Raw genomic sequence first — 22,610 nt, forward strand, 5'->3', positions numbered from 1 at the left:
TTTGCCTTTCTTCGTTAGACGATGGACGATTGTGCAGTTCGACATTCTGCATGTCAAAGCACCGTTGTTCAGGAGCTCATCTTCCTACAGGAACCTTCCGGAACCAACGTTCATCACATTTTGCATTGCTGTCAGTAGAAGCAAAACCAGTATTGTCAGGATCGTTGCCGTTACCCACCGTTACCGCTGACCTTCAGAATCGTATGTATTTCTTCGTCAATGAAGCACGCTTAGCAGCCCACAAGTGTCTGGCTCCTAACCGAAACACTCAAAAACATCACCCCACAAATCTGAGGTGGCGCGGATTTTAGGTCGAGTATTCGTATACGGGATAGTACCATTTCTTAATAATTGGCGTAAAAAACGGCCCCGAAGATGCGGCGCATGCACAAGGCTGGCGCGCTTCAGACGAGCTCGTCGTGGAAAATAGCGCGCCGGAACGCTCGAAGTCGCATCATCCGGGCGGCCGATTTTTATGGCAACTAGGAAGAAATGGACGAAATCTTTCTTCTCTCTATAATCTACGACTCCGTATAGGCATAATCCACTCCATCGTAGATTAAAGGCATCATCCCAGATTGTGGGGTGATATTTGAGCTATGGCCTAGATTTGTATTGATATTTATCAGCAGCTAATCTTTTGGTGCTTTCGCCTTCGTCAGAGCCTGGAAAAATCAAATTCATTAGTGATTTGTTCTCTCAAGCACCTTATCACCTACAGAAACTATACCACCAACCACAGAAAGCATCGAAATGGTAGGCAAACTCAAGCAGCAACACATTGCCTAGTGCTTTCCTCATTAGCTAGATTTGGTAACGCAACAGACCACCACGCGCCACAATTATGAGTCAGAAGGGTATGATCAGGTTCTTATGAAAAACGCTTCCGTCAGGTCCCTGTAAAAAAAAAACTTCCCTGTATCACAACTACGAGTCACAAGGATTTTATAGGGACCTGACGGAAGGGTTTCTTTACAGGGGCCTAACGAAATGCTTTGCTGCTGCTGAACTGCTTTGAATGCTTTCTATAAGGCGCCTGAGAAAATAAATCGCTAATGGCTTTGATACAAAAGAACATCTGCTGTCGGCAACGAACGAGAAAAGAAGTCGTCTACGATGATTGTGAACTCGAGGACTCCTTGTCCCAAGGTGACTGGCACATCGAGGAGGACCCCACTGGACTACGATATGCTGCTCAGAGGATTACGAACCTTTGCCGACTGTGACTGGAAGCCGCGCACGACAAACTTGGATCGAATTTCGAAGACCACCAAAGAGTTGTTGGAAAGAAGAAGGGTTTTGAGGAGGTTCGATCCCAATGCACCGCACACTGAGCGGTTAGAAGCAAACACTAGCTGCAGAAAGCGCTGCAGGAGGATCTTTTGAAATATAGGCACAATAAAATACTCCGCGAATAAAATATTCCGCTAGCAACCTTGCTGAGCGAAGAAGGGACTCGCACGTCTTCTCGTGGTGAGATGGAAATCATTGCGGAGAGGTTTTACTCGAACCTTTTCCGTTCATCAACTTCTGTGTCAAGCTGGATCGTTCCCCACATAGGTTGTATCAAGAGATCTGCACACCACCTGATTTATTCTCCTTTCGGAAATACGAGTCGCTATCATGATTTAAGAGCATGAAACCTGGTTCACCATAAGAAAGGTGACCTTCGGAACTACCGTCCGATATGCTTGCTGAGCGTTTTATACAAAGTGTTCACCACGATCATCCTCACGCGCATTTTCAGGACGCTGAATGAAGCCCAGCCTCAAGAACAAGCTGGATTCCGTCAGGGGTTCAGCTGCTTGGACCACAACCAGACCGTGTTAAGGGTCGTAGAGGTTTGCCGGGAATACCGCCTGCCCCTTCTTCTAACTTTTGTCGACCATGAGAAAGCCTTCGACAGCGTAGAAACGAATGCAATACTGTCAGCGCTGGTCGATCATGTTGTGGACGCGACGTATGTGAGGATATTTGCCAATTGCTACGATGCGCGACTAGGATACAGCTTATCCACCGCCCTCTCAAAATACAAATTAGAAGGAGGGTACGACAAGACGATACTATATCGCCGAAGCTGTTCACGGCAACATTACAGTGGATAATGGGATCACTCTCCTGGGAAGAAAGGGTCATACGTGTTTATGGAAGATTTCTCTCGAACCTATGTTTCGCGGACGACACCGTCCTCTTTTCGAGCAGTACCAAAGAAGCAGAAACGATGCTCAACGAATTGAACGAAGCAGGGAAGAGAGTAGGACTGGAAATAAACAGAAAGAAGACACAGTTTATAAAGAACGCCTACTGCGAGGACGGAGGAATACAACTTGAAGGCCACCAAATCGTGAAAACTTCTTCATACGCATACCACGGACGTTCTATGGAAATGGAAAATGACTTGAAGGAAGAACTGAATATTAGAATGAGAGCAGCATGGGCAGCATTCGCAGAAGAATGGACGTTAGAAGGACTAAAAAAACGCTAGAGTGGATCCCAAGGGATGCTAAACCCCCTCGAGGGAGACAACCAACGGGATGGAATGACGTGTTCGCTATACGGATATACCAGCTGAAATCTCAGCTGCATTCAGCTCAAGGAACTCGTCTACGTCACCAACGAAACTTGAGAACATCTTGGATGACAATGGCGAGGGAACGAAATGAGTGGAAGAGATGCTGGGACCCGCACGTCCAGTGAAGACGTGCCATCTAAGTATCTAAATATCTAAGTAATGGCTTTGCTTTTTCCAGGCTCTGACGAGGTCGATAACGCCGAAACGTAGCTGTCTAAAAAACCCCCTAATTTTTTCTAAACTTTTGGGTGATCTTCATTTGATTCAGCCTCCATATTAATACCAATACTAGAAAATCAAAGAGAGTTCATTTTAGAGAAGAAAGAAAAGACGTTGGAAATGATGTGAAGCAGATTGTGAAGAGAGACATTGATAAAGACTATTCGGTGGACCATAATCCTACTGCTGGTGATAAGACCGAAGAGGACGAGGACGATCCGATGCGAACAAAGGTTCCCAACAGTTTTCATACCATTCTTTTTAGAATTTAGCGCGGAAATTTGTGAACAGCAGTGAATCACTACGAACCGTACGTACCCATGATGTTGTCTAATAATATTTTTCTAGAAGGAGAAATAAGTGTTAGGCTCATGCATAAGTCTCCCAATGCGACTCCTTTGAAAATATTTTAAAAACGGATAGGTCTGGAGATCGACCGTGTGCACCGTTCCCACCATTCGCTCGGCTTCAATTCTCGGGCATCTTATCCGGTTCCTCCTCGCAGGGAAAACTGGAGTGAGACTTGAAACAATCTTTGAATGATCGAGTATAAAACTAAAACTAAAAAAAGTTTATGCATAGGCATAAAACTTATGCATCAACCAAACCGGTAAAAAGGGCAACGATGATGATAATATGATTCCTGAGGGAGATGTTCGGACTAGGGCCTCGGTTGTGGTCGGTGGTACTTGTCAGAAAGTCGACAAAAAATACAACTGTGCTGAAGAAGATGTTGTTCCCGTGTTCCAAATTAACAGGTAAGCTTAAAGTAAGGAGAGTACTACTGGATTTAAAATACGATATGAAAAAGTCTCCGACGGTTACTGTATACACACTGTTGTGTTTGCGGCGAATAAGCAGAAAACATGCCTGATAATGAGGATGAATAATGTTATCTATCCTCCTTTTCCTGACTTTTTACTTTCAGAAATTCAGCGCAAATTGTTGCGTACCCCTAGGAAAGTGGAGAAACGTGATAGTTTAAAACAGCATTCAAGAAATTTTGTTTGGGTTGCTGGTTTCTTTTGAGTTGGAATCAGGCATCGTGGGTAGATCTTTCTCTGAACAGTAGTAAAAAAGCTAAAAATGGCAAGGAAAAATATTCAGTAGCATAATGGGTTCCAGAGGCAGCAGATTACTTAACGAATAGACAATTTGAACCCACGAATTGAGGATATGAAATCCGGGAAAGTGGACTAAAGGTGAGATGTAGAGGCCCAGTGAAGCAATAACTTTTTTGTTTGTGGATTTAGTCCGAGTAAGACATTTCATCATAAAAAAGGATAAGTTGTTTGATGTTAAAGGCATCACCCACGATCTTGAGGTGGTACGGATTTCAGGTGGAGTATTCGTATACGCGATGGGAGACAGACAGACAGACAGACAGACAGACAGACAGACAGACAGACAGACAGACAGACAGACAGACAGACAGACAGACAGACAGACAGACAGACAGACAGACAGACAGACAGACAGACAGACAGACAGACAGACAGACAGACAGACAGACAGACAGACAGACAGACAGACAGACAGACAGACAGACAGACAGACAGACAGACAGACAGACAGACAGACAGACAGACAGAGAGACAGACAGACAGACAGACAGACAGACAGACAGACAGACAGACAGACAGACAGACAGACAGACAGACAGACAGACAGACAGACAGACAGACAGACAGACAGACAGACAGACAGACAGATCAGATAGACAGAACAGATGCAGACAGATCAGACAGACAGACAGACAGTTAGACAGACAGACAGACAGACAGACAGACAGACAGGATCAGATAAGATCATAGACTAGACAGTCAGACAGACAGATAGTTGATATTAGGACAGATGACAGACAGATAGATAGTTTACAGACAGATCAAGACATTGACAGACAGACAGACAGATAGACAGACAGATCAGACAGACAGACAGACTAGACAGAGTAAAAAAGCCAAAGATGGCAGATAGACAGATAGACAGTAGCATAAAGACTAGACAGACAGATTACTTAGACAGACAGACAGATAGACAGATCAGGATAGACAGACAGACAGATAGACAGAAGGTCAGACAGATAGGGTTCAGATAGACAGACAGATAGTTTGATAGACAGACAGATAGACCGAGACAGACATCACATACAAAAGGACAAGTTGACAGACAGACAGACAGACAGACAGACAGACAGACAGACAGACAGACAGACAGACAGACGGACAGACAGACAGACAGACAGACAGACAGACAGGCAGACAGGCAGGCAGGCAGGCAGGCAGGCAGACAGACAGACAGACAGGCAGACAGGCAGGCAGGCAGGCAGGCAGGCAGACAGACACACACACACACGTGACAGGCTAAGCTCGTTATTATATAACATATCCATGATTAATTTCGTAAATCACAAGAGAGAACACTACGATAGAAGAGAACTTGAACACTGATCGATTGTAGCATTGCATGTCACTGATTATTGATTGTTGGGTCAAAGACAGCATTAAACTTTATTCACTGCATTAAAGGAGCTGTAATCAAAGCCGAACTAAAAACTGATGAATCTGCGGCGGAAGCAGCTAGCTACAGCTCAAGAAATCAACAGGCACCAGACGAACTAACAGGGGTTCTCAGGAAAGAACAATATTCAAGGATAAAACACAGAACAAACATGGATCCGAAGAGGAACTACTATGGAAACAGAGAGAGAGAGAGAGAAACTGTGTGAGAGAAAGAAGGAACTAGATAATAGATATGAAACGAGGAGAAACTAGGAGAAAATAGATGAAAAACGCACATTGAGTGAATCAAAACTTTGCTTGCCTGATTTTGCAACTATGTTACTGTATATTGCATCATAATTCTCGAACATTTCTTCCGAAAAACATAAAATAACTGTCACATACGTTTTCATAAACACACTAGTGTCTGTGGTGCACATCGCCTATGTCGATCTAAATCAAAAACTGGATTGTAGGAAATATATTTTGCTTTGTACTGATTAAACTACTACAGTACTACTACCCTTCAAACAAAGACCGTCACAAATACTATTGGTATACTTGTAGACTGTATGTACACCTACTGCGGTATTCTTTGAATGCTTTCTTGCTCCAATCCAGGTATCAATTAGATCTGTATAATGCATAACATCAGTGTTTACCTGAATAGAAAACTTAAGTAATACATCATATGATTTGTAATGAGTTTGGTAAATTTTAATTTGGTGTTAGGCAAACTAGTTCTACATCTCTTATGGTGCTATATTTATGCAGTATCAGAAAAAATCTCAAATGGGCAAGTAATATGGTAAGAAAAAAAAAGACCAATGAACTGTCCGTTTCTTATCAAAGTTCCCAACGAGATCTTTTTCGGGAGGATGACAACTAAAAATCTGACAAACATATTCGCGGCGTACATATTGTGCTCCAGATATTGTTTAATGTTCTGAGGTGGTGTGCCGTGTTCGCTGACTCCTCTCATGAACAGTACAAGGATAAAAACACTGACTAGCCACCGCAAGCATTGTATAGGCCAGTTACACGTTCGTAAACCTCAAAAGGTTCTGAATTGAAGTGAACGTGGGGACGCTTCCCAACCGGATTGATTAACGCCAGAAACATTACCCTTCATCGTTTATTCGAAGCCTCCACACTTAGCTTTTCTGAACATCAAAGCCGCTATCGATTTTCTTCTTTGAGGCCGTCCTCTCAACGCACTTCACGCCGATGGTGTTCCAAAATTTTGTACGCCTAATTAATGACGTGAATAGAAGAAACACTAGCTACTTCATCGCTCAAAGTGGAAACTAATGTGAGACAAGGGGTTGTGGTGGGACTCATCCTGTTCAACTTTCCCGTCGATGACATCATGCGAAGATCCCTGTTGAGTTGAGCAGTGCCCCTTTGATATCACTTAGCACTGTCTCTCCGTCCCTTGGTGGAGTGACGAGTATGTCGATGATGTAGTATGGCCCATAGCAGCGCAAAGTTACAACATGTTGTTAACCTTGTATTGAAGTTAGCTGCAGTCTACGGGCTGGAACTCCACCCTGATAAAAGCAAGAGGGTGTGGGTCTCCTTGAGACGCTCAGCAGGAATCAGAATGAACGGACAATCAATTCAACTTGTAGACGAGCTTTGTCATTGCATGATGAAAAGCGATGGCAGCTACGAGAGATATTTGGCAAAGCCAGCTCAGCATTCCACTCATTGACCAAGTATTTGTGGTCGACCCCTAACGCCAACAAAGACAAACTGCGAGCCTACCTACCCGCAATTCGCCCACTCATGATGGACAGAATTCCGCTGCACCGTCGAAGATGATGAAGAAGCTTCGCTGAATGAAGAGAAAGCTATTTAGACGGTTAAAGCTGCTAGGCCACTTTTTGACGAAGGGTACTACAAGGAAAAACCTTACTCGGGAGTAGATGTGATAGATCAGATGACCCGTAGAAAAAGGCCTTCTGAAGAAGACAAAGACAACCGTCTTCGCTTCTTTGATCACGCTATGAGAGGATCGTCTAATGTTCTAGTCCAACTTGTCCAGAGGATGCTTTCAGACCCGGACTTGAATGGGCCTCTTGGTCGTAAAAGAAACGGAAGGATATGGCAAATCTGAGGATACTTGACGTTGACAGGTAGTTCAGTCGAGGCGTAAAATTGCGCCACTTGTGGAATGGCGGCGAATGGTTAGATTCTATGCGAACTCTAGCTGAAGATCAAACAGGAAACAAACTGGGAATCGAACTGGGAACAGGATCGGTTATCTTTAAGGACGTCATACACTGGCGAACATGTGGGTAACTGCGTTAGGCCATAACATCCTCCCGCCGATAAGATCAAGTAATTCATATACTTCTTGACTTATGCAGGTGGTTTGTTCGTCATGTCATGTACAGTACAATTCAGACCATTCTTAATGACGACTCTTTCTCTTCGCTCCTTTTTCAGACAGAAGCCTTCGACACAAAGTAAAGAAACCATGACCAACATCACCGATGCGTGTGTTCCTTGAACACAGCTCTGCGTAACCTCGATCTACAGCTGGATCTCGCAAAGAATCCACCCATTTTTCACTGATTCATATCATGCGAGACTTGGTGTCTCCCTTGAACCGTTTATCAAAACCGATTGACCAGAGTACTTCAAGTCGACAATGTTCGGAAGCTCAGTGTAGCAAAATGGATAGTTGTTCCCGACGTTTCCACGCTCCCTCTAGGCATTTGAGCTATTTGGGCTGGGGTTTGGCGGTATGCTGGACGTGGACAACAGCACGTTTTTGCAACCTCTCAGTGATTTCCAACACATGAGTGTGCACGTTATGTAGCTCACACGTCCTTGTACCGTATCTTCAGTTGCTTGATTGCATTTAGTGCAAGCATGCAACTGATGATACGTGCAGGAAGCAATCAGACTTGTTTATGAGGTCCCACATTTCCATAAACACAAATAAGAAAGAAATACTAAAAACTCAAGATGAAACTTTATTTCATCCTGAACGCTTACTTGCGAGCCTGGAGGCATCCCATTGAGCAGATCAGTGCACGATGATCCGTAAGAAACTAAACCCATCAGGAATGCCCTACCATTTAGCGATGCAACGATTCCACCACCGCTGTCACCCTGAATTGCAAACTACATAAACAGAATTGCATTGTATCGTTTTGTATTGAAAAGATACTGGATGCATCGATATTTTACCACTATGCTTTTATCAATAACATGCACGTAAAACATCCTTTATATTAGAGGTGTAATTACTAAAATATCACTTTATGTGAATTTTCAGTAAGCAAAAAGTAGTTGAAAAAAATGCAAAAAAAGCAATTATTTTTTGTAGCACTAAAATATTTCTCATATTTGTGATTGAATTCTAAGGATATCTGCATGTTTGTGTGAGGAAAGCTTTATTTAAATAAACTACTGAATTAAACTAATTAGATTTTAAGCAACTTAAAAACGATTAGTGCACAAAGCGAAAGTTCTAGATATAGACTGTTTGATGGCATTTCTCAACCGAAACTGTGCTCGCTCAAACACGAACAAGAAACTATTTGTTTTTTTTGTTTTTGTTGCGAAAATTTCTTTCCGGTTGCGGTCTGCGGAAAGTATTTGCGGACAGTTCTATTTTCTGAGTTTTTTTTCCACTCCATCAATTTAACGTTGTCAAAAACCCACATGACAAACATTCCTATCTGGTAGTTCGCGCGTGCAGAACGTGTCGCTCTGTTTTGAAGGAACTTCCTTCTTGCACTCTTTATCCGTCATTTTCGAACCTTAAAATCGGCCACAAGTTTCTACTGTTATAAAAATCAAAAAACAAAATATAAAAAACTACCCAGGTTTATTTTCTGCAGAAAAGGAGTGGCTACATCAATGAAATTATTTGCCGCTGAAAATATGGATAATTTCGTTAATAGAGGAGGATCGTTGTCAGTTTATTCTTACGATCCGCTCCCCATCCGAATGAGCTTAGCCTCAACAGAGGATCACTTAGTTCATCTGCATCATGTAAATGAGGGAGACAAATGTGATGGATGTTTTTAGGCACATCTTCTGTGAGTTCGAGAATGGCTATATCATGTGTGCCCCTGCAGCCAGTGTTGAAGAAGATGTCGTAAAAAGCTCTGAAAAAGAATTAAATTTCTTATCTGTGACGTTATATTCTAAATTCTACAAAAACCATAGTTTTCTAGGACAAGGGTTAGGTTTATCCATTTCAGGTCAAAAAATATCCCTCACAATAAAAACAGACACAATACATGAACTATCGAAAATAAGGCAACTCTCGTCACCACATACTAAAGTCCCTTGCATTTACAGAGCGTCTTTTTAAGGAAGCATATCCTGTACTTCCATTTGAAGGCATAATCCCACGAATCTGAGGTGGTGTGTTCGTGTACGGGATCGTAGATTATGGAGAGGTGGGTGATTCTGTCCATTTCTTGTTAATTGCCGTAAAAAACGGCCCGGAAGATGCGGCCTGTGCACACGGCTGGCGCGCTCCAATCGAACTCCTTGTAGAAAATAGAGCGCCGGAACGCTCCAAGCCGCATCTTCCGGCCCATTTTTTACGGCAATTACGAAGAAATGGACGGAATCACGTTCCTCTCCATAATCTACGATCCCGTATATGAATAGTCCACCTGAAATCCGTACCACCTCAGATTCGTGGGGTGATGCCTTTAACAACGGTACAACATATATCACTTCTATCTGAACTGAAGACAGCTTTGGGTTGGAAAATTTTAAATTTTTCATCCCAAAGTAGTCTTCAGTGTTGGGAAATTTTCAATTTTCAAAGCAATAGCCTATATCGACTAACCGTTTAAGAAACATTCGCATTCCGAGATCATGCTTGGTGCAGTTATGCTTTGTATTAACTTTCAAACATGTCCTACCAACATATACTCTGAGGTCATCTTTCAGCTCTTCTAGAGGAACTTTTCTGTAAGAGGAGAATAATTACAGAAATAAATATGAGGGAGTAAAAATAAAAATGGAGTAGTGGAAATAAAAAGATAAAATCCTACGTTCAACTCTGGAATCAAAACAAAATAGTTCAGAGTTCTTCTCGTTTTACAATGCTGAAATAATTGACCTGCAATGATTTCCATTTACATCAGTGGGTCGTGTGAAGCAGTGAGCAGCTGTAATAACGTGTTTCTTTGATATTAACGTTCCACCGCACAGTTCTACAATGTCGTTAGAGATTGATTTTTACAACAACATGAACAAGTAAATAAGTGAATAATTTATGATTTGTTTACATCTCATCGGATTTGTCACATATCCAGCCTATCTTGTTTTATTCTCATTGGGAGTTGAAACGAAATCAAAAACATTGTTTTTTTGACTCGTCCGACCTCTTCTGATCTTGAAACAGGAAGATGCGACGAGAGCTGTTTCCGACAACGGCTACCTCCAGTGTGTAGATAAAACATCGACAATGGGTTTCCAAAAATTAAAACATCAATGACAGGAAAACCTTCAAATCCTGTTGTATTTCTTTTCTTTCAGGTGAAATAAGTTGGCGCACCACACAGAAACGAGAAACATCGCTCTTTGTTGTTTGTTCTGGCAAAGAAATCGACTCTTAAGATCGGCAGTGCCCTTATTATGCGTTTTTTTTTCAATCTCATAAACCCTACGTCTCCCTATTGTTTAACGGTCGTCATTCAAATGCGTCACATGTCCAGCCTATCTTGTTTTATTCTCATTGGGAGCATTCATTACACCTAGATAGTTATCTTGAAGACGAGCGATGAACCCTACTGTTGCGTGATGAGAGATATTTCTAATTGTCAACCTTTCAACAGGAACCGTCGATAAGGATGCGCACAGATTAGTTTCCTCCACTACATCCTCAATGCTCTTCCATGCTCCAGAAACTGCTAGTTACGTCCAGTTCTCTGAAGTTACTTTTTTCGATTACTGTAACCACTTTCATTTCTTGATGGCGTACTTGACTTTTAATGGGATATTATATTTTCAACTGTTTCTGAAATAGAGAAACTCAGAGACCGCTAGATTTGACGATTGGGCAAGGATATTGATGAGAGGAGGCGGTGAATTCCTCGCATGATGGAATTAGTTCTGATCTTACGATTCTTTGCGAAAACAAGGACGTGAAGACCTTCGAACTACCATATGCACTGTGTCTCATATACGAATATGTAGTTGTCGAAGAGATCAGAGCAGAAGTTGTGAATGACTTTTTCCATCTCCTCTCTTTTTACAGTTTTCGATCCGTCGTCACATCTTCGATGGTCGCTTTCGATTCGAGCATACATTTACTATTTGTACAAATTGCTTTCTTTCTTCTTTGACAGCTGCAGTGATTCCTTTAACCACTTTTTCATTGCACCTGATGATGCAGGACCTTTCTAAACAGTCGCGAGATTATCTGTTAGACTTTCCCACGGATGGAACTACTATTTGCTGTCACGCAAGAACATCAACATGCGTGCTTGACCATGGCAACGCCCATGTGGAATGAGGAAGTCTGTTCTGGCACAGCAGAAACCCACTGCTTATACAATCTGCGTCTCAGAGCAGAAGCAAAATCGCACAGCATTGGAAGTTAACAAAAAAATCAGTAATTCGACCAATTGCCAATTTTGAAGCCAAACGAATTTTTTCTGGCATCTTTTCAGAGGTAGTAGAATTTTATGCGACGTCTAGATGAAATATTTACAGGACCTTACTTTTTGTCTTCAGAAAATCGAGAAGCACAGCCCACGGTAGTTCATCCTCTGCTGCTTTGATACCTCCCATCACCTAGAAGGAGTCTGAAGGTTCTTCTCAGTTGCAGTTGACTTGACAGTTGAGTCAGTTAGTTATAGTTGACTTCACAAGCATGGTAGTCATTTTGATCTTCGTCTGACTCAAAATTCTTGCTCTTCAAACTCTTAAGAAAAATACCAAAAACTAATCTTTAGGGCGGAATTTTCAAAAATATTCAAACAATCAACATTCAGGTTTTCTAGATTATTTCTTATCACTACAAAGATAGTTTTCGTTACATAGCCTATCGTACTATAAAAATGTGCAGTAAATTCATTTGTAATCTCCATGCATTATTTTCTCATATAGGTATATTGTTTGGAAGCCAGCAATCCGTTTCTGTTTTTAGAGGGAAAAGGAGTGCCATACATGGATGTTTGTGCTAGATTTTTCAATTTTTTTTTAACTGTTGAAAAAGAGCCCGAATCGTTTGTGTCATCTAATATTAAAAGGAGTATAGAAAACTGGTTTGTATGTTTCTTTATTTGTGTTTTTTATGAAATTCCAATTCCTACTAGATCTCAAGAATTGACGCGCCGCAGTTGTGCAAAGGCTGAGAGTGTTAATGTTTGGAGCCTCCATGACGGTATACCGCCTCAAAGCGGCGCGAAGTTAGCTCAGGAAGGTACGTTTTGTTGTACAGGAGATGTATACAGGAGGTACGTCCTGTGGTAAGGTCTCCCAAGCCGAGAATTAGTTCGACACATCCGACATTCCGGCATCTCGGAATCGGAAGCCTAGCTAAGAGTAAGCCACTACTAAGATTCGCAAGTTTCTTAGCAAACCGTCGCAAGGAGGCTCCCTGATCCGTATAGGTTGGGCAAAGACCTGCATTTGCGCATGAAATCTAAGCTTATTATGGGAAGGCTGCTTAGTTTGGGGAAAAGCCTTCTTGACACTTTTCAGTACCCTGCGCACTGGGCCCTCCCGCCATAGATCCGCCGTCGGTGAATATGACAACCGATGAGGCGATCAAATCTCAGGTTGCTCAAAACGTGTTTGACTCCGGTCCAAATCGACATATAATCGACGGTCCCAGACTGTGTACTCATAGCGCAAGAACAGTGCCCACGGATGCAGACCTATATGCCCTTCGCGGAGCTGCAGAGCGCATCAAATTCCACGTGATTGCTCTGCAAGAGACCAAGAGCAGAAAGAGCGACGTACGATATATGATTGTGCACTCGTCATTAATCGAATCTGCGTTGAGTTTCTTGTGCCCATCTGCCGTCCAATTTGCCGATTCTCACAAGACCCTGCGACCTCATCTGCAAATACAAACTCTTGACGGATTTTTCAAGGTAAAACTAGAAAAGGCTACAGAAGGGGTATACAATATCGGAAATTCTGGAGAGTTTCGAACCTTTTCCATTCTTCACCTCCTGTGGGAAGCCCAACCGTCAACACTGGTGGAGCTCCACCACGGATTCTCTCTTCGGAAGTGCGGGTCGATCAAAAGCGTGAAACCTGTTAAAGCTCCAGGACCTAATTTTATATCGGCAAACTTTCTTCGGCCTGGTGGCCATCCGATTCATGTAACTCTAGCAGCGCACATGACGTCCTATCTTCAGAAAGAAAGGATTGCAGACCAGTGGAAGACCTCGCGAACCGTTCTTATCCATAGGAAAGGTGACTGAAGGAACCTTCGAAACAACCGTCTAATATGCTTGCTAAGCGTATGTAAAGCCGTCCATGTCGAAGGTCTTTGAGGTTTGCCGGGAATACTGGCTGCCTTTGTTCTAATCTCCGTCAACAATGAGAAAGCCTTGGTGACAATCTTTAAGAACGCGGTGGTTTATCAACCCCGCTAGTCGGTGAAACTGGTCAGTTGTTTTCCTTTTAAGGTCTTGCGTGGTGTACTTGGAACAATATCGAGGTTTGGCGAGGAGAAAAGAGGAGTTCGATGAGATATGCATGGTGTCAAAGACCTCAAACCATTTTCAGGCCTTTGAAAAAGACGAGTTTGTCGAAACGCCAGGCCAATAAAAAGTTCCACCCAAACCTCGTTGGCATAAAAAGGAAACATAAATGAGAAAGTCTTCGACAGCGTAGAAACGAATGCAGCATGTCAGCGCTGATCGATGAAGGTTTGAATGAGTCATATGTGAGGGCATTAGCCAATTTCTATTTCTAGAGGAATTTCTATGATGCACGATGTATCACTACGATACAGCTTTCCCACCTTCCAAACACCATGCCTAGTGGAGAGGGGGTACGTTAAGACGAAACGGTGTTGCCAAGGTTGTCCACTGCTTTTTTACAATGGGTACTGAAATCGCTTGCTAGGGACGAAAAGGGCATAAGCGTTAACGAAGACTCTTCTTCAGTCTTCGTCTTGCGAACAACATCGTTCTCTTTCCGAGAAGTACCAATGAAGCAGAGACGATGCTTGAGGAATTAAACAAAGCAGGGAAGAGGGTAGAACTTTGGAAAAACTGAAAAAAGAGAGAGTTCATGACGTACATCTTCCGTGAGGACGGCGGAGTGCAACTTGAAGGGTAACAAATTGTGAAAACCTCGTCGTACAACTACACTGGACGTTCTATGAATGCGGAGAACGACATGGAGGAGGAACCGAATAGAAGAATGAGAGCAGCATTTGAACCCGTCGGAGAAGACCAATTGACAGACCGAGAGTTCCCTGTCCATCTGTTCGACTTGACAGTTCTTCCATCGCTCTGTTATGCAGCAGAGACGTGGGCAGACACCGCTGCCACATCTAGCAAACTATTCACTACCCATAGAAGCATTGACAGATGTCTTCAAGGGTTCAACAGACGCACTTAACCGGTCTTCGCAGCCCCGACTTAAAAGAAGTGTTCCGTCTTCATGACGCAACAGAGTATATATCGAAAGCAAAGCATAGATGTGCTGAATGATGAGAAGGATCGACGAAAGTGGGCCAAAAGAATGCTCCCAAGAGTGAATCCCAAGAGATGCTAGACGCCCTCGAGGCAATCCCACAACAAGCACTTACTCTTCGCTACATGGGTGGACCAGCGGATCCAGTTCAAAGACCTCGTCAACGTCACTCACTGAACTTGAGAACATCTTGGATGACGACGACAAGCGAACGGATTGCTTAGAAAACATGTTGTGGCCTGCACGTCCAGTGAAGACTGGCCACGTAAACGATCTAAACTAGTCCAAGCGAATGTTTGAGGAGTGAGATAGTTTACAAATCTTACTTGAATGTTCAAAAATCCTAAGAGTTGCTACTAACAAACGTTATTTCCTAAAAACATGCTCTCGCCTTGGCTTCAAAATAGTTTTGCATCCACATAAAAAAGTCTACTTCATTCAGAGGCTTCCTCAAGAGGGAACCTTTCTTCCTTTAGAATGTGCAAATTTACTACTGATACACTTCTCCATATGCTATTATGTTCAGTTTGAGTAAAGCATGTTGCGTACTAGTAATTGTGCATCTAGATAAAATTTTACATCAATTTTATTCCTACAGATTTTCCATGCTTCGAAAAATCTCTCACCTTATGCCGCATCGGATCGTTATCATCTTCCTCTAGAAGCTCACTGTCGCTGAGTTTATAATCATCTTGGTAGTCATCATCCTTCTTCGCTTTAACGTGGTGATCCTCATGCAATATATGATGCCGAAAATGGAAAACCATGTAATCTGCGTTGCCTTATAAAGCTCTTGTAGCAATATTTTTGTTGTTTTGTTGTTGTTCTCATTTAAAACGTGAATATCTCAACAAGCTTACTTATCATTCTCATTCTTCACATAGTTCGGTCCCGGAAGGCCACAAGTTTCGCGATCTAGACTATTAATTTAATATTGTAGACGGTCAAATAAGAGCTACAAAACAATTTTTGTTCGTACCATAAAGAGCTTTGCTCCACGTGGATGATTCTGATGTTGGTTCTTTTGATTCTATAGCCGGTGACATTTTTGACGTTAAAAAAATTGAGAACATAAGACACAAAAGGCCAATCATTTCACTTGCGTCCTTTGTTACCGCTGGTTAATCTGTGCTTCGGAATTATGATTTTAAAAAATATGAATTAAAAGCGTAGATTACTATTATTACCATGGTAGATTATCAACCGTTGATTGGCAAACAAAACACCATTTTATTAGATTTATTTAGGCAAAAGACAATAGTACCTTATATTCCCCCAGATTATCAAACCGCAGATTTAAAAAGAAGAGTTTCAGATTTTGTATCGTAATGAACATACTACAGCTACTAGCGATCATTGATCAATGTTTGCAAAATCCCGTCCATATTAATTTTCGATGTCAACTGATTTTCTAACTAACCTCCGAAATATTTTTGCCCGTATTGGGAAGTTTTCTGTATCCTTTGACTTTTAATAATAGCATTAATACCTACTTGGTTTGTTGCTGTTTATCTTATTCAAAATAATTTATGCAATTGTTCATGAAATTAAACTGTAAAGAAATTGGAGCGGAAACAAAAACAAAATCATCTTGGAGTATTTATTTGATTGCTCAAGCAAGAGCAGTGAACATATTTAAACAGCCAGCGTTTGGAAACCAAAAAGTATATCATGCTATATAACAACAGGCTTTGTTCGCCTTGTGTATATATGTGTACGTGAGCCTGAAAAACGAATTTCTAGAGAAAGAGTAAAGAGACGGGTGGGTGGATGTGGCTGAGTATGTTGTAGCCACGCGACCGAGAGTTCGAAACCGCCCTAGTGCAAACTTTTCATCCCTCCGGGGTCGATAAATTGGTACCGGACTTGTCCGGGAGGATAAAAACACTGACTTGATCACCAACTGGCCCCTGCAAGTCAATAAGCCAATACGCGTCCCAAAAACTTCAACGATTATGAATTACAGTAAAACGTGTTGCCTTATCCCGAGTGGATTGATACGCCAGTGGCTTTATCCTTTTTTCCTTTTTAAAGTGACGGGTCGCACGACGTCGAATTGGTGCTGAGCGCCAGAAACGGATAAATTGGAGTCAGAGGGGTCCTACGACAGTGAATCGGCAGAAAGCACTGAGAACTGCATAGGTGGGCCGACCATGCAGAAATTGAAGTCAGCGTGACTATTGGTGCAGCATTACCGCGCTCCGGGCGCATATGACAACAAGTTGACGAGATGTTTTGGCCCGTTTCATAGCCATGATAGTTACATGTGTTGCACTTTTCTTCTAAATGATCCCTCCAGATGTCTTTCATCAACACGTTTCCTCATCAGATTGGTCAAACCATTCCTTTAGAAATTCCAAACACTCATACAAATGGCTGCTTAAATTGTGGCTAACAGTTCACATGATGTGACGTAGAATCTTATCTTTATCAGTACAATGATGTCGTTTGTCTTCATGTTAGCAGATTTTCAGCAGGAAAACGAGGAGGAAAAAACATACTTTGAGTAATTTGTTCAAACTGTAGCGAGAGTAGGTGTGTAAAAAGGGGAGGAAAAAAAAAAAAAAAAAAAAAAAAAAAAAAAAAAATGAATCTCCCCCAAAGAGACTATTGATCTTTCATCAGTACTTAAGTTTCCTCGAAAAAGAGAGGAAAAGAAAAGAAAATTTTGGTTGGGAAAAAAATTGTAAAAAATTCTGTCAGCAATACTTCATAGAGACTAAAAAGGGGTTAATTCTGTAAAAATTTGAGACCCTATCAAAAATACGTTTTGCGTCTGTGAGGAAAATTTGTCAGCAACTTCTATTACTACACAAATGCAACGAACTAATAGGAAAACGTAGCTCTTCACGGCAATCCTACCATTTTCAGAATCTGGTTTGTGGTTTCCTATCAAAGAAAAGAAAAAATGTTGGGCTTTCTACACTTTAAATACTTGCAATAATTACTTAATATCTTAGACAGTAGGTTGAAGAAGTTACAGCTTTTTGTAACCACCAGAACCTTTTCCAATTCTTGAAACTTAATAGTAGCAGATAAAGAAATTAGAAAGGGTTAGGAAGGAATTTTGACAGGTATTACCCAAAAAACAAGAGTTTAGGAAGATGAAAAGATGAAATTCTTTAGCCTTTATGCCCCAAATCATTTTCATAGATCATGTACGGTCTTCTGCTTTTTTTTGCAAGAGCAAGCGTTGTATGCAGACTCTGTGTGAGGAAGAGTCTAAATGTGCCACTCAGAGTAGCTGCGGGTGGATCGTGGAGAAACACAGTCCGTAAGAACTTCCGCTGTGGTTGTACGATCGATCGGAAGTCCGAATCCACCTTGATAGGAACCAAGTCCTTCATCTCTTCGGAGTTGATAAATTGGTTAAACGATGATTTCATACATTGGCTTGCCTCTCAAGTCATTGTTGGGCTGCACTTGCGTTCGTAAACCTCAAACAGTTCTCAAATGAAGTCGAACGCTTACGCGCATTCCTATACGGATTCATCAACGCCACGCAGTTTATACTTTGTTTCTATTTCTCGTCTCGCACCAGCAAAGTTCTTGTGAGAGCGGGAGGAGAACATGTCGGGTGAAGAAGACAAAATCACGTTAAAGCCAGCATACTACGAGTCTGATGCGGTGAGCGAGTCCTCGGCAAAAGCTAGAATTGGATCTGTAGATCGCGATATCAGGGTTGGTTCCGCTCACCTCCCCCTAATCGTCCTAAAAAAACGGCATGGGAACCGCTCCAGTTCCTACGAGTAACGTTAAAACGCTCCTCCATGTATACGTTCTGGTCCCCTCAGCAACCTATTCGTAGGTTTCACTTGAATAGGCATTCGAGGAGAACTCACTGGCTTTCGACCACGGAGCAGCAGGATGCGGCACGTGTACGAATGTGGAGCGTTACAACAGAAACGTCGTAAAAAACCGAGTCTTTCACGCCGTTTTTTTTTACTATGATTAGGGAGAGATGAGTGGAACCACCTCTGATCTCGCAATCTACGACCCCGTATAGAGTTTGTCCATAGAAATCCACACCTCGTCAGATTGAATTAGAATAAAAACTTTAATTCATTGGAGAAAATCTTAAAGTTTCGTAGCTTTTTTAAAGAAACTACAAAATGAAACATCCAGCATCAGTTTGAATTTGAATTTGAAGTTTATTAAAATAATTTCGCAGTTAAGATATAACTGAAATAGTCAATATACTATTATAAAAAATAGCGGAATAACACGAATGAACCGAACATGAGATTGGCTGAACAACCATCACATACGGGAAACATTTCTGCTTTAAACGTTAAGGCAAAGTTTTTTCTCATTAGGAAAAAGTGAATTCTGACAATTCGTATTTGCGAAAAACCCCGTATTTATATAAATAATTATGCTTGATGAATTCACTACAGTGCTATCCATATATTATTGGCGATAAGGTTAAAGGATAAAGTGTCTGGCGTTAATCAATACACTTGGGATGCGCCCCTACACTTCAATAAAGAATCGTTTAAGGTTTACGAACGTGTAACTGGCCTATACAATGATATTTGCGGTGGCTAGCCGATGAGCCAAGTCAGTGTTTTCATCCTCCCAGACACGTCAGGTACCAATTTATCGACCCGGAAGGATGAAACGCTTAGTGAGCACTACAGCGGATTCGAACCTCTGATCGATCGTGCAGGAAGCGGAGCCGCTAACCGCTCCACTACACCCGCACTTTTTTTAACGACGATAAGACATTGTAATTACACTATCGGCAAAAACTAATTATTTTTATAATATTATTAGAATACCAAATGTATAGTACCGACTCATTAACTAATGCATAACAAAAAGAGCAAATAAGCTTAGCTGAGGTTTTTCACGACACAACAATGTAAACGCATATCGAAATTCAATCCTTAAGAAAGAATCGTCTGATCGAGGCGATTATTCGTACGTCAATGAATTTTCCCGCATAGTTTAACAGTTTTTTTTTAATTCTTAACGATGTTATAAACGTTATGACGTCGTTTGTAAAAGTACGTCGCCATCTAAATCAAGAATGACAGCTCTATTCTTTCAAAAATTGTTAGCAGTGTTAGCAACTACATAGAAAAAGACGCATTCACTACAAAAACCTATTACTCATTCAATATATGGTGTATTTTTGTTTCACAATTAATCCGCTGCAGCAAAATCCTTAAAGTTTATGGGTAAGCATGCGTGGTACGGTGGCAAGATCATCCAGAACGTCTATACGGTCGATGGTTTGAAATCGCCGCATGAATACTAAACTTTTTGTCTGTCTGGAATCGATAGGTACCAGATTTCTTTGGGCGGGGTGAGATCACGAAATTGACTGATCTGCATGACCAGACTTTTCCCGGCATGGTATGATAGTGGTAGATGGTTAGCTTTTTGAATGCGTACACGGTGGACTCTCACGCGTCCGCTGCACAAATAAGTTTTCAAATAGAAAATTACAGATACTATAGACGGGTCAAAACGACACGGATCACAAGTGTAGTTGCGGTGCATTTGCGTACGCGCTCGAAACGACGCGGTGGAGGCAGCAGTTGGGACCGAGTTGGGGCCGTCGCAAACTGTAGCGATGCGTGGTGCCAGCAAGGATTTCAAAACGCTCCTAGCCGCTACGCTCCACCGAAGCGTCTCGAGAGAAGCTGCGTACGCAGTTGCGTACGTGCTTCATGTCGTTTTGACCCTACTACAGGCACATTATTAGCAAAACCAAAGTACAGTACACAACTTTATCTCAATGATAAAAGAAAACATTTTCGCGGAAATGACTTTAGCAAATGGACGGTTGATATGATATCAATAGTATAGATATCATGTGTTCAGTATTTCTCACTTGCCTCATTCTCGTCCCATGTACTCACCGCTGACCTCTCAACATCTGATGAAGGATGTCCTACGTTTTTTAATAATCAGCTTACTAACATCTACAGTAACAATGAGCGAAGATGACTACGGTACGACGAACACATATGTCAATTTTTACCTGTCGCCGAATGTCTAATATTCTTGCTTAGATCCCAAGAGCTGTGGACTTCCTACAGATGAGTATATGCCACCTACGGTCATGTCGTAAGTTAATTGAACAATTATAAGGCGAAAAAATTGAGAAAAAATAGTGTGATCAAGGAGTATCTAGCTACGGGACAACTTCGCAGAGTAGAGGCAGACATTGGTGTTTAGAATCCAATCTCGGATCACGTAGGCTGGCTCTGAATAAAGCTGCCATGTAGCGTTCACCTCCGGACCCAAATGGGTATGGGTCCGGAGGTGAACGCCGGTCCGGAGGTGGTGGCCTTGCTTCATCTAAACGCAAGCAGGCGTTCGAGTGTACGCATTTGGAACGTACGAGCTATATAACCTGCACTGTTATACGGCGAAAGCTTCCATACATTGCAAAAAGGTGCTGTCGTCCAGCACACAGCCAAAGCCCATAACCTGAAAGGTCAACTGCCTGAAGGAAGCATGGAATCTTTGGCACCAACAATTCGTTTCGTCACGCTGAACTGCCGAACACTATCGAGTGAACTCCAACGAGCCGCTCTATCCAGACTTCTGCGATATCTCTGTGTGCCTTTTGCTGCACTGCAGGAAACACGCATGAGGGATCGGCCCGTCATCAGCATCGAAAATTACACCATATACTGCGGCGATGCTGATGAGAACAAAGGTGGCTGCGCGATAGCTGTGAGGAACGATTACAAGAACCTGGTGGAGGAATTTGGCTCAACGTCGTCTAGATGCGCCTTTCTACGACTGCGGGATCGCAGAGGACGTAAACTCTGGATCGTAAGTGCTCACGCAGCTACGGAAACAGCTGAAGACAACAGTAAGGACGCCTTCTAAGATGAACTCAATGCGTTGATGTCTAAAATACCAAGCGAGCAGGTGGTCATTGTCGAAATCGACGCAAATGCGAAGATGGGACTCGAACAGCAATCCGTTGTGCTAGGAAAATGGTACTATGCAGCGAAGCGCACGTCGGACAACGGTGACCGTCTGGTCGACTTGTGCGAACAGACGGGCCTCATCATCGCTTCCACGTTTAATAGGAATCATCGACGCCATCAGCTCACGTGGCAGGGGTCAACCCTTTTAACGCCTGAAGAGCAGCGCAGGCGGAAGATGAGGACTCTTAAGCTTAAGCTCGACTACGTTTTGGCGAGGAACATTCCTCAGTCAGATATCCGAAAATCTAGAGCTGTTTTGGACGTCGCGTTCGACTCTAACCACCGTCCAGTTCTTCTCAGCTTCAAGATACGGTTCCACAAGAGAAATGGAGGAGTTCCTCTCCAACCGAAAGTCGACATGGCAAGTCTGAAAGACGATGAATTCAGAACAAAATTCCGCCAACGTGTGTCTATTCATGTTGGAGTACGGACCAGGAAGAAGTATAGCGACGCGGATTCCTTCACAAAGTACACCCAGGACGCTGCAAAGGAAACGCTCCCGGTTCTATTGCCGCGGAAGAAGTTTGCCTTTGCATCTGCTGAAACAAAATCCACATACAATTCTGTATGTGTCGCGCGCAGCGCTGGTGACTTCAACCAGGAAATGCGTCTTAGAAGGAAGCTGCGTCGTCAACTGCAACAAGACCTCGATAACGAGTGAACGTCAAGAGCGATGGGAGTTTGAGAAGGCGTGGGAGGACAAGAACTAACGGA

The 22,610-nt window shown here is 42.4% G+C and overlaps 9 protein-coding genes across 9 annotated transcripts; 7 read left to right on the forward strand and 2 right to left on the reverse strand.

Annotated features, from left to right (window-relative positions):
• Positions 1–1,055: 1,055 nt before the first annotated feature.
• Positions 1,056–7,116, forward strand: RB195_008952 (uncharacterized protein; the record flags this gene model as incomplete). The annotated part of the gene is made up of 5 exons (XM_064195715.1): positions 1,056–1,222; positions 1,748–1,960; positions 2,889–3,024; positions 3,410–3,549; positions 6,924–7,116. The coding sequence occupies 5 exons, from the start codon at positions 1,056–1,058 to the stop codon at positions 7,114–7,116; spliced, it is 849 nt and encodes a 282-aa protein (XP_064046860.1).
• On the forward strand, positions 2,105–2,485 carry RB195_008953 (uncharacterized protein; the record flags this gene model as incomplete). Its single annotated transcript, XM_064195716.1, has 1 exon — positions 2,105–2,485. One exon carries the CDS (start codon positions 2,105–2,107, stop codon positions 2,483–2,485), a length of 381 nt encoding a protein of 126 aa, XP_064046861.1.
• Positions 5,702–15,578, reverse strand: RB195_008954 (uncharacterized protein; the record flags this gene model as incomplete). Its single annotated transcript, XM_064195717.1, has 10 exons — positions 5,702–5,745; positions 5,873–5,954; positions 8,299–8,415; positions 8,971–9,068; positions 9,131–9,184; positions 9,241–9,419; positions 10,118–10,240; positions 10,394–10,487; positions 12,000–12,072; positions 15,567–15,578. The coding sequence occupies 10 exons, from the start codon at positions 15,576–15,578 to the stop codon at positions 5,702–5,704; spliced, it is 876 nt and encodes a 291-aa protein (XP_064046862.1).
• On the forward strand, positions 13,032–13,715 carry RB195_008955 (uncharacterized protein; the record flags this gene model as incomplete). Its single annotated transcript, XM_064195718.1, has 1 exon — positions 13,032–13,715. The coding sequence occupies one exon, from the start codon at positions 13,032–13,034 to the stop codon at positions 13,713–13,715; it is 684 nt and encodes a 227-aa protein (XP_064046863.1).
• Positions 14,623–14,865, forward strand: RB195_008956 (uncharacterized protein; the record flags this gene model as incomplete). Its single annotated transcript, XM_064195719.1, has 1 exon — positions 14,623–14,865. The coding sequence occupies one exon, from the start codon at positions 14,623–14,625 to the stop codon at positions 14,863–14,865; it is 243 nt and encodes an 80-aa protein (XP_064046864.1).
• A 94-nt stretch (positions 15,579–15,672) lies between the features above and the next one.
• On the reverse strand, positions 15,673–16,034 carry RB195_008957 (uncharacterized protein; the record flags this gene model as incomplete). The annotated part of the gene is made up of 3 exons (XM_064195720.1): positions 15,673–15,712; positions 15,801–15,855; positions 15,920–16,034. The coding sequence occupies 3 exons, from the start codon at positions 16,032–16,034 to the stop codon at positions 15,673–15,675; spliced, it is 210 nt and encodes a 69-aa protein (XP_064046865.1).
• Positions 16,035–18,510: 2,476 nt separating this feature from the next.
• Positions 18,511–21,792, forward strand: RB195_008958 (uncharacterized protein; the record flags this gene model as incomplete). The annotated part of the gene is made up of 2 exons (XM_064195721.1): positions 18,511–18,621; positions 21,364–21,792. 2 exons carry the CDS (start codon positions 18,511–18,513, stop codon positions 21,790–21,792), a joined length of 540 nt encoding a protein of 179 aa, XP_064046866.1.
• On the forward strand, positions 20,801–21,179 carry RB195_008959 (uncharacterized protein; the record flags this gene model as incomplete). Its single annotated transcript, XM_064195722.1, has 3 exons — positions 20,801–20,903; positions 20,964–21,018; positions 21,086–21,179. The coding sequence occupies 3 exons, from the start codon at positions 20,801–20,803 to the stop codon at positions 21,177–21,179; spliced, it is 252 nt and encodes an 83-aa protein (XP_064046867.1).
• An 18-nt stretch (positions 21,793–21,810) lies between the features above and the next one.
• On the forward strand, positions 21,811–22,557 carry RB195_008960 (uncharacterized protein; the record flags this gene model as incomplete). Its single annotated transcript, XM_064195723.1, has 1 exon — positions 21,811–22,557. One exon carries the CDS (start codon positions 21,811–21,813, stop codon positions 22,555–22,557), a length of 747 nt encoding a protein of 248 aa, XP_064046868.1.
• Between the last annotated feature and the right edge of the window lie 53 nt (positions 22,558–22,610).

Source organism: Necator americanus, chromosome III (genome assembly GCF_031761385.1).
Source record: "Necator americanus strain Aroian chromosome III, whole genome shotgun sequence".
NCBI classification, from domain to species: Eukaryota; Metazoa; Nematoda; class Chromadorea; order Rhabditida; family Ancylostomatidae; genus Necator; species Necator americanus.